A 12,516-nucleotide genomic window follows, 5' to 3' on the forward strand; every position below is an offset into this window, starting at 1 on the left:
CAAAGTCGTTCGTTTAAAGCTCCTTTCACTTCATGTAAAACAGTAAGACAAAGTTGAAATCATTGAAAACCAGGAAGTGCAGCTTTAAGAAGCCAGAGCTTCTTTTCATAAATGGTTTCGAGGTTTCACTTTCAGCTGCTTCGTGTAAATGTCCATCTGACCATAAAACCATGGTGCATTTTAAGGCCCTGAAAAGTTTATATCAGGTCTTTTGGTTTTCTTAAAACTGTCAAGTTTATTTTGAAAACTTTTTCATGAGAATATTTTAAACGTCCCTCAAGATTGTAATATTTGCCAGGGTTTCAGCTGGGTCTGAATTATATGAATTTTAGACCTTATGAATATGATGTACTAGGTCTTAAATATGTTCAGGTTGGTTTTAATCATGTGACACAAACATTGTTGAAATGCTGAATAGGTTTATTCCAGGGACGTCTGCTCAAAGAAGCTGATTCCGACGCAAGACATTTTTGACCTATAAAAATTTGTCTGAATTAAATTGAAGCAAATCCTCCATATTACTAACAGCAACTTAAATGAGCAGTGACACTTCTCCCACTAAGGTGGTTTTATCTTGTTTAAAGAACAAACCCTCAGAGTGAAACTGGAGGAAAAAATCCCAACTCAAGCTCCACTCACCAGGTTTTTCTGAGCCTTCATCAGTATCAGTCTTCATCAGAGGGTGAAGTTCACAAGACGACAATTTGAGAAATTAGCTACTGTGACTGCATGCCGATCTGTCTCCATGACAACCGAGACCTTCATCCGCTGATGATCCCATGTGACGTGAACATTGTGTTAAAAGAAAGAAGATTTACGATCAGCGCACACAAAAAATCTTTCAGATGGGCAACGACTCGAAATGTTTTTATATGTGATACATCTCCTCTGACATCCATCGACTTACAGCTGCTTTTATTCACCACCTACCTTCAGGTGAATTGAAGTCATAACAGAGCAAGTCTGCTTCAGTCTCCCTCAGCTCAGCACGTCTTTAAACATTTCTTCTCTTGGTACAAATAAAAAAACAAATGCTCTTGTTAATCTTCCTTTTGTTTATTTCTTTCTTACCAGATTACTGTTCAGATGATAGAAAATGATAAATGTATTATGACACAGGATTATTCTTTGGATTGCAGCATAGAATTACATAAAACCATTAAATTAATCAACAAACCCAAACTTGTGCTCAGATGGTTGTTTTTATAAGTCTTAATATGCGCATATTTATACACACACATACACTGAACTACCACTCTGATGGTGCACTCGCACGCACAAACGACACATCAACACAAACCTGCTCCACAGAATCAACAGTAGCGATGAGAGATATCGATTAGTCGGGATGATGGAGATATATTGATAATGTAGACGAGGCCGAGGCCACATTAAAACCATTTTGATGATGTAAATGTGTGACAGGACACAGGAAGGGCTTCTTTTTTTTTGCAGGAATGTCTCCCTGACTTTAAAAGCACCAAACCCTCCACTTCAGCTTCTATTATTACACAGCTCAGTTTATTATGGCTGCAGGTACCTGGGAGGAATATTGTTAACGACTGTCTTTAAAATGCAACACGAGGAGCAGCCGCAGCTCTCAATGGAAAATAAATAAAGCTGTAAAAAGGTTGTGCCGTGTCACCTCGCAGCCGGGTATTGCTAATGCGTGGAAGAGAGCTGGACGCAGACAGTGGAGAAGTGAAGCAGGTCCAGCTCTTTATCAGCTAAAAGGCCTCAGGGAGGAAGTTGGCAGAGCGCGACGAGGGACAGAGGTAGTCACAAGGTGGAAACTCGCTACGGAGGCAGGAACGGAAGATTGAATATAGGTTTGATGTGATCCCGTGCAGGCAGACGCTGTGAGGCACGCTGCTGGGGGGGGCAGTGTAGGGATGCAATATTTAAAGTTTGACAGTAGCCACCAGGGGGCGACATACTGGCCTTCCCTCTTATGACCAAATGACTCCAGGTTTTTTAAATTGTAGGTTTTTGACGTCTTTATTGTTTCATAGTCAAACCAAAGTGGGGAAAGTGGGTTAATATGGGTTTGGAACGCTCACGCTGAATCCTTACAGGACACTGAGGGTTCTGCAGTTGGGATTATTCCTGCTAAAACCGGTCTGGCTCCAGTTTAAAGGCCACGTTAAGGCAGAGAGGAGACACGCTGCTCCGAACCAGAGGTCCCGATGCTGCAGCAGCACGAGGCCAAATGCAACAAAAGATATGGAACCGAAATCTGAGCAAAACAGGAGCACTTACGATAAAAGAAAGAAACAAGAATAAAACAGTCAAATAAAAAAAAGCGAAACATTGTGAGGGGCTAAAAACTCAGATCAGAAAACGCTGTGAAAGTTCTTGGACACATAAGTAAAATGACTAAATGTGGCTCTGATGGTGGAGAGAGTCACATGAATAATACTGAAGGCTTTACTCTAATCTACAGTTGGACACCATCACTGAAGTGGATCATGTGTTTCTATCTGATGTCAGTGTCACACGTCACCTGATGATGCATGATGCTGCACCTGCATTGAGACAAGTAGAGCTATGCGGGAAGTTATCTGACCACTACATTTGAGCTGAGCTCTGGTTTAAAATACTGTGTTGCAATATTATTGATTTCCCTCTTTTTACATGACTGGCAGTAGAACAGTGGGTGAAGGAATATTGCTCCGAAAAACCTCAATGTTGACATGAAAGCTGAAAAATAAAAAACATCTGAGTGATACAAATCTGGTTATATTTTCTTCCTACTTGTTCCAGAGATGAATTATTTGATTCCCTCTGGAGACGTTTGTGCAAATGAACTGAAGCACTGATATGAAAAACAGTGTGTGGAAGATACATGGTCTCGTGGTTTCAGAGGCACAATAACATAAAGAAGCCAGAAGCCTGAAGTGATCTCTAACCCCCGAACCCAGGTGTGCAGGCTGAGACCAGGACGGGAAAGACGACCGGCCACAGAGACGGGGGGGGCGAGCGTCTCTCACCCACAGCTACAAGTATCGTGAGGAAAGACGCAGCCATTGGTCGCTTCCCATCTCGGTAAGAACTCGCTGACACAACTGGATCAAAGCCTGTAGCACCCCCCCCCCCAAACACACGCACACACACACACACACAAAAACTTTCCTCCCACTCTTCATTTACCACGTAACTATTATGATCCACAATTTAACAAAAACTAAACCAACAAGTCCAAACTACATAGCACCTCACAAACCTGCCAACCAATAACATACCAGACCTACAGTAACCAACCAATCAGAGAACTCCAGGGTCCTGGGGCTTTAAGGCCGGTAATAAATACACAGGCAATAACTAGAAGATGGCGACACACCGTGTCCTCGTCTCACACTTCAGCTTTAACACACCTCTGAGTTTCATTCCTCCTTTAAAATCAATGCAGAGCGGATTTTATTATTCTAGCCGTCACTTCTTCAAGGCTCACTGTACAAAGTGCCTCGTTTTCCAAAGGTTACCTCTGCATGAAAAATATATTGGTCACTGAACCCAAAGCGCTGACATTAGTTTCTCCATCAGGATTGAAAAAGAAAAGACAAATATAGAAGTCCAATCTCGTAAACAGAAAGATACACTGAGAGTGAGAGATAAATCAATTGATCCATTTACAGGTAAATTTACAATGCTAATAGCAGCAATTTTCATGGAACCATTTGTGCAAGATTTATTCAAATAAAAGGCTTTATCAATTTTCATGCGATAAAGGCATGTGTACGAGCATTTAAATATAAATAGTAAGATCTCGCTTCTTGAATTAAGAAACACATGATATACAGGAATGAGGAAAAACAAACACATGTTATCAATAAAGACGATCGTGTTTGGAAATACCCGGTGCCTTTACATGCACTTATAGTATTCCATATAATGTATTTATACAAGTTGCTATATCATCTCCATCTGAAATCGATCAGATTCTTTTGTATGCAATTGACTGTTACCATAGAAACAGCCAACGACGACTACGCGTGAGTCAGTGGACATGAAGGACCACGTCCACAAACATGTCCACTGACTCATTAAGGTTCGTCGTCATAAGGATATGAACTGAACCTGGCAGATTCAGCCAATCAGCACGATCCCTCTGAGAGGCTGAGGAGGACTCGGTCACTTCCCACTGACCACAGAGCGCCACAGTGCCCGCCCACTTTTACAACAGCTCTGGTTCTGAACATTAATTTCCAATGAGTTTTGCCAGAAAAAAACTGTCCAACCAGCTAGTACGTAATTCTTTAAAGAGTAAAGGAGGTGCGCATCCTCTAACCACTGCGAGTGATACCAGAGAGTTTGTGATGTTTTTAGTAAAATATGATCACGTGATCTATGCAGCGGAGATTATAGGTCACTTCCTGCTGCACCCAGCTGCTCCACCTCTCGCCTGAATAATGCAGAGGATTTGATGCTGTAGTGAAAGTGTCTGTGTAGAGAACCTCAAGCTGTGTTGTGCCTGAGTGAAAGACAAACTGTGGGTCAACTCCGTAGCCAATCGTCCGGCTTTTACCCGCAGGTCATTTCTGAAACGGCTTGCGTGACTCTTTCATTAGACCCCTCCCACATGATGAACACACGTCCATCAAACTCTGCACTTCCTGCTCTTTCCTTGTAGTCTTCATGGCGTAACCCTGATGACATCACAGGGTTATTTTCTCAGACCGGACAGAAAGCTCCTCCAGAGCCACACCAGGCGAGACAGAGAACGACTGTTTATAGACGCTAAGGAGGAATAAACTGAGCTTCATCTGGAAAACTTTTTGGATTGGCCCTTTAACTTATGGAAATGTGTTTCAAGCGCATGTGTATTCTGTCAACATTCCTCATAGATTTATGACCAATGCTAAGCATCCAACAGCTGTGGTGCACTGCCAATGCTTTCCTATAAATTATTACACAGGAATGAGGTCAGTATTAAACGTTAAAAGTCCCTCGAGGATTTTCAATAAAAACATTAATTTTAAAAATTAAAAAATCCCAAAGTTCGTCCCATCATCTTCATTTCCTCCGGCCGATGTGTCAGGAAGGTTCCATCAGTCCTCGGTGTTTTAAAAACTTTCCCAAAACGTACATCTCAGCTCATCTCCCATTTGTGTGTCATATAGAAATAAAATATAAAACTTAAAATTTCTTTTTTGAAACAATAAAAGCACATTAAAATGCATAGAAGCAAATCCTTCCTCTTCTCAAGCCTGATGCTCCTTGCAGGATAACTTACTTTCTTTTCCTCAATGTGCACACGTGCCTATTTCCACCAGTGCACCCCCACAGTACTACTCTATAGACCTCCTGGTTTCAGAGGACAACCACAAAACTCCCAGTCAAATCCAGACATCCAGAGAGCCCAGATAGGCTTGTCTCCACATTCCACCAGCCTCTGTCTGATATCATGTCCCCTACCCCTCCATTTCGCCGCCTCACGTACAGAAGCTTCTTATCCAACATCTCAAGTGCAAAATCGACTTTTAAAACCTCCCAGTAGAAAACTAACTCTCTCCCATAGTGGCTCTGTCCAACAAGGATGCACTTTTCCTGCTCTACACATCTCATCTTCAACACGACTACAACAACATGATCTTGTGCATACATGTCAACACTGTACAACATTTACAAATACACACATAAACACACACACACGCCCGCCCATCCTCAACCTTTCCCCACTACAGTCCCTGAGATCACCTCACACGTAGCACAAGGCTTTCTCCTCGACACAAACACAGCCAACAGAAATTAAATACACAGAAATAAAAATTGCAAAACAAGCCGTGGTGAAGGCACATTTTGGGAGAGTCTCATCTTCGAGAAAAGAAAAGGAGTCAAAGTGTCAGTCAGTCTGCAAACTGGACCCAGAGGGTTCAAGGAAGTGGCAGCCGGAGCAGGGTATTCTGGGACATTAGGTCTACACTTCATATCCAGGGATGCAAACACATCACAGGCTGGAAACGCAGCAGAAGTCAGCTGCCACTGTGATCGTTGACAGCATTTGTTTGTTTTTTTACCTGCCCCAGATTTAAAACATAGTTAAATGTGAGTAGTTTGCATCCGTGTATATCAGCAGAGAAAACAGAGCAGAGCGTCTGCAGCGTCGAGGCCACTCCCTCCAACAGGGCTGACGCTCCAAACATGAGAAGATCTGCTTCCATTCACTCTCAGCAGTCGTCCCACTGACCGCCATTCATTTAAATTTACGTTCCAAGATGTCCTTTCATAGACTTCTGCTTACACTGCATAGTCTTTCATCAACTCACTCTGAATTGTCTCTTTCCACCCATTAACAGTGAATGGATGTGAGTGTTGTTTCCTTCAATAGGAGCATTGGCAGTAAGTTAGTTCTGATGCGTAAGCCTGTTGCATAGCTGATAGCCGGAGCAGGAGGAGAAGGTGGGGCAGGGTTGTAAGGAGTTCATTTCTCCCATCAAGCTCCTTGCTTCTGTGTTTCAACTGCTCCAGGACTTGCGGTTCTCCCCCCTCCGTGCAACATTGGCTTCTCCTCGCATAATGGGGACATGGACGGCAGGAGCAAAATCTCCCGTCTGCCGACTGGTCCGGTCACGACAGGACAGACGGTCTGGGCGAACCAGCACCCCGTAACCCGGTTTACAGTGGAAGTACCGGTGACCTCCGACTGATCCGTCATTCTTACCTGGAGGAACATAACCACAACATCATAATCATCATCATTTATACCACCATGTTCGTTTGTTTTAAAGGTTCAGTGTGTAGAATTTAGTGACATCTAGTGGTGAAGTTTCATATTGCAGCTGAATACCCCCACCTCACCCTCCCCTATCAAACATAAGAGACCTTAGTTGTCCTAAAAACTTATAATGTGTTTGGTTTATCCAGTTTGGGCTACTGTAAAAAACATGGCGGCTTCCGTAGAGAGGACTCGCTCCCAATGTAAATAATAAAGTTTGTAAATATAAATCCAAATAAAAGTGTGGATCTAGTGAATATAAATGTGGTTTAATAAGGAGACTGTTGGCCCTCGTTGGATTAATGACCTCTCTGAGTGCCATTCTAGTTTGTGTGTGTAATTTGGTTAAACCTTTAATCGTGTACTTACCTACAGGCGTATCCAGCTCCACCCCCACCCAAACGCCCTCCGCAAACTGCGTCACTCCCATGTAGCGCACTGTCCCCGCCTTATTGCCTCCGACTGTGACATACGACCCGTCCGTCAGCCAATCAGGCAGAATGTCCACACGGCTACGCTCTTCATCGTCCATTAAGATTTCCAGCCGCTCGAAGCCTTCCCCTCCTCCTCCTGAATTTACCAACTTCTGTTTGGAGAAGGAGTTTTCCGCCTTGACGTTGTTGTGATTGGCTGAGCTGTTTGAAGAGGGTGGCGCGATGGCGGCCATCTTGGCGGCACACTGAGAAGGAGAGGTCACAACATCGCTCCCGTCAGCCCCCTGCTGCTGCTGCTGCTGGGGATTTGAGGGTAACACGGTCTCAGCCGCCAGGAGGGAGGAAGACGAGGAGGAAGGTTGGAGGACATCAGACAGGGTAACCGTAGAAACGCTAGTGGAGAAGTAGCCGCTTGACGACTGGCTGAGGGGGGTGATGTCATGCGGGTCATGCACAGGAAGAGGAGGGACTTCTGGGAACTCTGCCCGGTTGTCTTTGGTTGGGGGCTGCAGAATAACGGTCTACAGGAAACCCACAGTTGCCGCAGGAACGGAGGGAGAGAGGAGAACATGCAGACAAGGCAAAAAAATAAAAAAATAAATCAGCACTAATAATCAACTTCCCTAGATATGCTATAATCATTTTTTGAGCCAAAAGGAAGGAAGGTAACAATTGCATGGTCTGTTATGTGGTTGTATTATTTGTATTCATTTCCCTCATTTGTCCTTTTACGTCTGGACCTGATCAAGAACCAAGGTGGAACCAGAAGAATAAATGAAGTTGATAGCAGTAATTTAGAATTACAGGAAAGATTCACATGTTGTGTCTTATTACAATACTGACATGTCCACCTGCACTGCCACTTATCACTGTTATTGTTCATCCTCTCCGTACTGGCCGCAAAGAGTTCCTTGGTAAAGTGGTTTCAGTTTAATTAAATCCTCATTCTTTGTAATAACACTGTTCAAGCAAAGATCCTATGAGAGGTTTGCAGTCTGAGTTAGTCAGATCTAGGGCGTTTCCTCCAGAGTCGCTGTGTTTTTATAGTACGATAGAAAAGGAAAATACGATTGTTTTTTTTTTCCATAATAGGGACTAAGAGTTAGAATGTCTCTGATGCTTCTGGCTCTCTCTCTTGATACTCCCCTATTAAACTTCTCTGAGGTCAGTATGGACAGATGGAACACAAGGGACCAATAATGCTTCAATGTGAATATGAGCATGTAAGAGTTTTACTAAAATAAACTTGACTCAAAGGGATAGTTCACCCAGAAATGAATATTCACTCATCATCTACTCACCCCTATGCCAAATGGGGAGGGGGTGGGTGAAGTGCTTGAGTCCACAAAACACTTTTGGAGTTTCAGGGTAAACAGTGTAGCTGATTAGTGACCTATCTTCAGACGTAACATGCCTCCATACTGCTCGTGTGGTGTCATCAAAGTATCTGCAAGCCCCGACATTTATATTTGACTCGAAACGAGGTCTTTTACATCGTGTTTTAAACCAAAAGATGGTTCCTGAAGGCTTAAAACTTGATGTGAACGACCTCGTTTCAAGTCAAAATTAAATGTCCGGGCTATCGGACACTTGGATGACACCCCACAAGCACTATGGAGGCATTTTATGGTTTTGCTGTTGTTGTATTACGTCTGAAGGAGGACTCACCATTGACTTCAACTATATTGGATTCTGCTCAAACAAAGTTTGCCCCTGAGACTCCAGAAGTGTCACACTTCACCCCCCTTCCCCTATCGCCATAGTTGTGAGTAGACGTTAAACTAAATTTATTGGTTAAGTAAAAATTCTGAATTCAATTAGAAGTTACTGATTAACCAACAGAAGTGATAAAACAAACAGGAGTCAACATGGAAGGGGAGGGAGGACAGGGCACAATCTCACCGTCTCGGTCTTGACTCTGTTGTCGTCCCCTCCGGGTGATGTAACAATGCGAGGCACATGCTGCTGGGTTACAACAACCAAGGTCAGGACAAGGAAATGAGGGTACATGTATGCATGCACATATGTTCACTATAGTGGAAATGTACTGGTCGTAACAGTCTAGTATAATGTTTTACTATTTATAGTTTTTAACAGTTTTACATCCATTCCTCCACTAGCGCCACCTTGATCCTACCACGCACATTTTAACACAATCAAATAAAGCTCCACTCAAAGTTCCACTAAATCGTTGTACAATTTTTTTTCTCCAATTTGGCTTGTAACAATATCCATGTGTGTGAGTAAATTATTATCTTAATTACTATTGAACTACTCGGTTCAGATTCAGACAAAACAAAATACCTATCTTGGGCTAGGACAAGTTCGGACGGTAAAATGATTACTGACGAGTTTCACCTCCTCCAGCTTGATGTGTCATTCTGTGGCAGTATGACACATTAGGTATCAGCAGGAGGACCAGTCAGACTCACCATGTCTCTTCTTGCACGTTATGTAGTGATTAAACAAAGTTTGATGTAGGGTGTGACTCCCTGTCGTCAGTCAGTCGTGTAGTGTGACCTCACAACGACTGCAAGACTAACAAGACAAGTTGTGAACTGTGCAGCGATCTGATTACTATTAAAATCGTGGAGTGCAAACTGGATTGAACTGAAAATTAAATCCAAGTGCCTTGCTCAAGGACATCTTGACTGTAACTGTTGAGGCAATAGAGAAGGTTTGTGCCACTGGGCTCTACGACCCGGTCTCTGCTGACCTGCTGGCTGTTTGGCGACGGTCTCAGCTCCTTCTTTTCATCTCGGGCAGGAAACAGGGACTTTAGCAGTTTCGGCATCTGAGGAACCAGCGCCTTCACTGAAAGATAAGAGGCAGCAAGTCCTAAGCGACCTGGGGGAGGGAGGTGGGGATACGAGAGAGGAGGAAGAGGATGTAGAAGAGAGGAAGGAGGCAAGGAAACAGGAGGAGGTACGGGAGGTAGAGGACGTGTGAAAGATTAAGACAGGAAGTTGAAAAGCGAGTTCAGGAAATGGCCAAAACCCCCAAACACAGTGAAGGACTGACGAGAGAAAACATCCGCCGGCGCAGGCGGGGATGGTTGTTTGAGCAATTACAATGAGAAACATTCTAGGAGCAGTCTATTAACCGGAAACAGAAATGAATCAAAAATCGATTAACTCTGTTCATTTTGAAAACAGAATTAATCTCAAACATGTGTCACAGTAACAGGGATTGTGACTGACATGGAAAACAAATCACTATGAATCAGTCGACGGAGATACAGATGATCAGAGGCTCTAATCTCAAGTCATGAATATGAGCAGAGAGGAAAAGGCATTCACAGCATGAAACTAAAAGAGGGAAGTAGGAGGAGAGATATTACACATCACATTTGCTGTGAATGATGGGAACAGAGAATAGACCCAGTGTCTTACAATGTAAACAATGACACAAGGGATGTTGTAGTAAAATATATTTTATATGGAAACATCAGACAGAAGAAGGGACAGGGTTGAAAGACCAAGAGGAGAGGGCGTCAAAATAAAAGGATTATTGAGAAGAAATTAATTAACCCAGAAAAGAAAAGAAGGAGGAGAGGAGAATGAAAGAAGGAGGAGTAAGAGAGTAAGATGGACGAGTACAGGAAAGTCATGGGGGAGTAGAGACAGAGGGGGGTTAAAGGGAGGAGGTTTACCTTGCTCTGGTTCCTGATTCTGTGGCGGGGTTGTAGCGAAGGAAGTAGTGGATGAAGAGAGGGAGCTGGAGTAGGTGGACGGGGAGGAGGCTGGGCGGGGGAGGGTGCGGTGAAACTGAGAAGGCATGAAGATGTCCTGCTGACTCTCCCATCGACCCTGAGGAGGAGACAGGCGCAGAGAGGACAGGACGAACGCATGAAAAGGTGAAATAACTATCAGATATGTGTACTGTTATTTTTTTTAAACCATATGTTCATAAATTCTACAAGAAGTACGTTACCTTATCATCCAGCAGGCAGGTTGTGGATAAATCTTGTCTACTTCCAGACAGCTGAGAATGGACAGAGATCAAATTACAATATACTAGTATCATCTCATAAGCCGCTTTCAGACATGCAATGAACTCCAGATAATCTCCTGACATTCTCCAGAGGGGCTGCATGTGAAAATGCAAATGTCTGAATAAGTTTCTCCTGGCAGCCCCCTCGTAGTAACTCCAGACAATATCTGTATTAGCCAATGTGAGAAAACAGCAGGTGACCCTCCAGAGGATTCCCCATGGGCAAGTGGGTTTGTTGATGTTTTTCAACCACATGGAAGATGGACAACTAAAATAAACTTGAAGAAAACTAATATCTCAGGATGAAAAGCGGTGCCATACACATAGAGGACCCGAAATAGATGTCAAGAGAGCTTTTGGCGATAATGTGCTGTAAACACAAAAAGGTGACCTCTGCAGCACCCCCCTCTCTCAAAAACTCCCCCAGGTAGATTCTGTGTCGCTGTGAATGAGTCTGAGCTGACAATCTCCCACTGCGTTCATATGTGAAAAGCAAACAAAGTCCGAGCCCAATTCTGTGGACATTCTCTGGAGTTCATGGCTGAAAATGTCTTTGTGATTTACCCTGTGGACAGATGGAGAACTTATGCTCCGTCTGTTGCTCCTGCCTCTGCCAGCCAGTTGCTCCTTCACTGCTACCTCCTAAAACAAAACACACACATTGACACTTTGTAGTTTTATTCTAGCTCTACAAATATCATATCTATTGTTTTGTGGGTGTTTATATGCATTTCTATCAGTTTCTCCATCTACCTGTCTTAGTCTGTCCAGAGTCAGGATGTTCTCCAGACTCATGACACTTCGGAGGTATTTCTCGATGGCAGCCTCTTCATCTCCTGACTGGCTGTTGTGTGCGCTGGCGGCGAGGTTGGCCAGCATCTCCCTGTCCTCTGATCCAGGGGCATCCTGATGGGACAGAACATTTGAAAACATGTGTTCAGTAATCCACTGTGCTGAACACAGAATGTCTGACATCTTTTCATTTCCTCACCCCGGGGATGTTGGAGACCACCTCAAACGTGACCCCACAGCCTGGTATGGTGCTGCGGGTGGACATCCTTCTGAGGAAGTTGTGGGCAAAGCCTTGGCGGCCGGGATTGACGTTGACACAGATTCTCTTCCTCAGCACCAGCTGCATGTCGGCAGGATGGCTGAGCTGAACCATTACTCTGATGGTCAGGTATACCCGCTGCTCGGGCCACGCTCCACCACGACTGAGCTGGGGACATTCATGAATGGTGGAGTCCCATGATGCTTCTGCTTTCACCTGTGGAATCGACACACAATTTTGTCAGTGAAACTGTTGAACATAGGGACTCCAGGAATTCCTTTAAAATTGTTTAATGCAGGTTCATCCTCACCAGAGTTGCCACA

General features: G+C 43.9%; 1 protein-coding gene across 5 annotated transcripts in view; it reads right to left on the reverse strand.

Moving 5' to 3' along the window:
* Positions 1-1,035: 1,035 nt before the first annotated feature.
* kif13ba (kinesin family member 13Ba) overlaps positions 1,036-12,516 on the reverse strand; it is a 46,725-nt gene continuing 35,244 nt past the window's right edge. For 2 of the 5 annotated variants that reach the window (XM_053420946.1, XM_053420977.1), the window contains exons 30-38: positions 12,134-12,409; positions 11,896-12,048; positions 11,707-11,784; positions 11,083-11,133; positions 10,802-10,958; positions 9,866-9,996; positions 9,052-9,114; positions 7,085-7,670; positions 1,036-6,661 (exon numbers count right to left, since the gene is read on the reverse strand). In XM_053420946.1, the coding sequence (XP_053276921.1) occupies positions 6,456-6,661; positions 7,085-7,670; positions 9,052-9,114; positions 9,866-9,996; positions 10,802-10,958; positions 11,083-11,133; positions 11,707-11,784; positions 11,896-12,048; positions 12,134-12,409 (1,701 nt within the window). In that variant the 3' untranslated portion in view covers positions 1,036-6,455. The remainder of the gene's footprint in view (positions 6,662-7,084; positions 7,671-9,051; positions 9,115-9,865; positions 9,997-10,801; positions 10,959-11,082; positions 11,134-11,706; positions 11,785-11,895; positions 12,049-12,133; positions 12,410-12,516) is intronic. The other 3 variants (XM_053420968.1, XM_053420961.1, XM_053420954.1) reach the window with 3 other exon arrangements.

Source organism: Pleuronectes platessa, chromosome 1, assembly GCF_947347685.1.
Source record: "Pleuronectes platessa chromosome 1, fPlePla1.1, whole genome shotgun sequence".
Lineage (NCBI taxonomy): Eukaryota > Metazoa > Chordata > Actinopteri > Pleuronectiformes > Pleuronectidae > Pleuronectes > Pleuronectes platessa.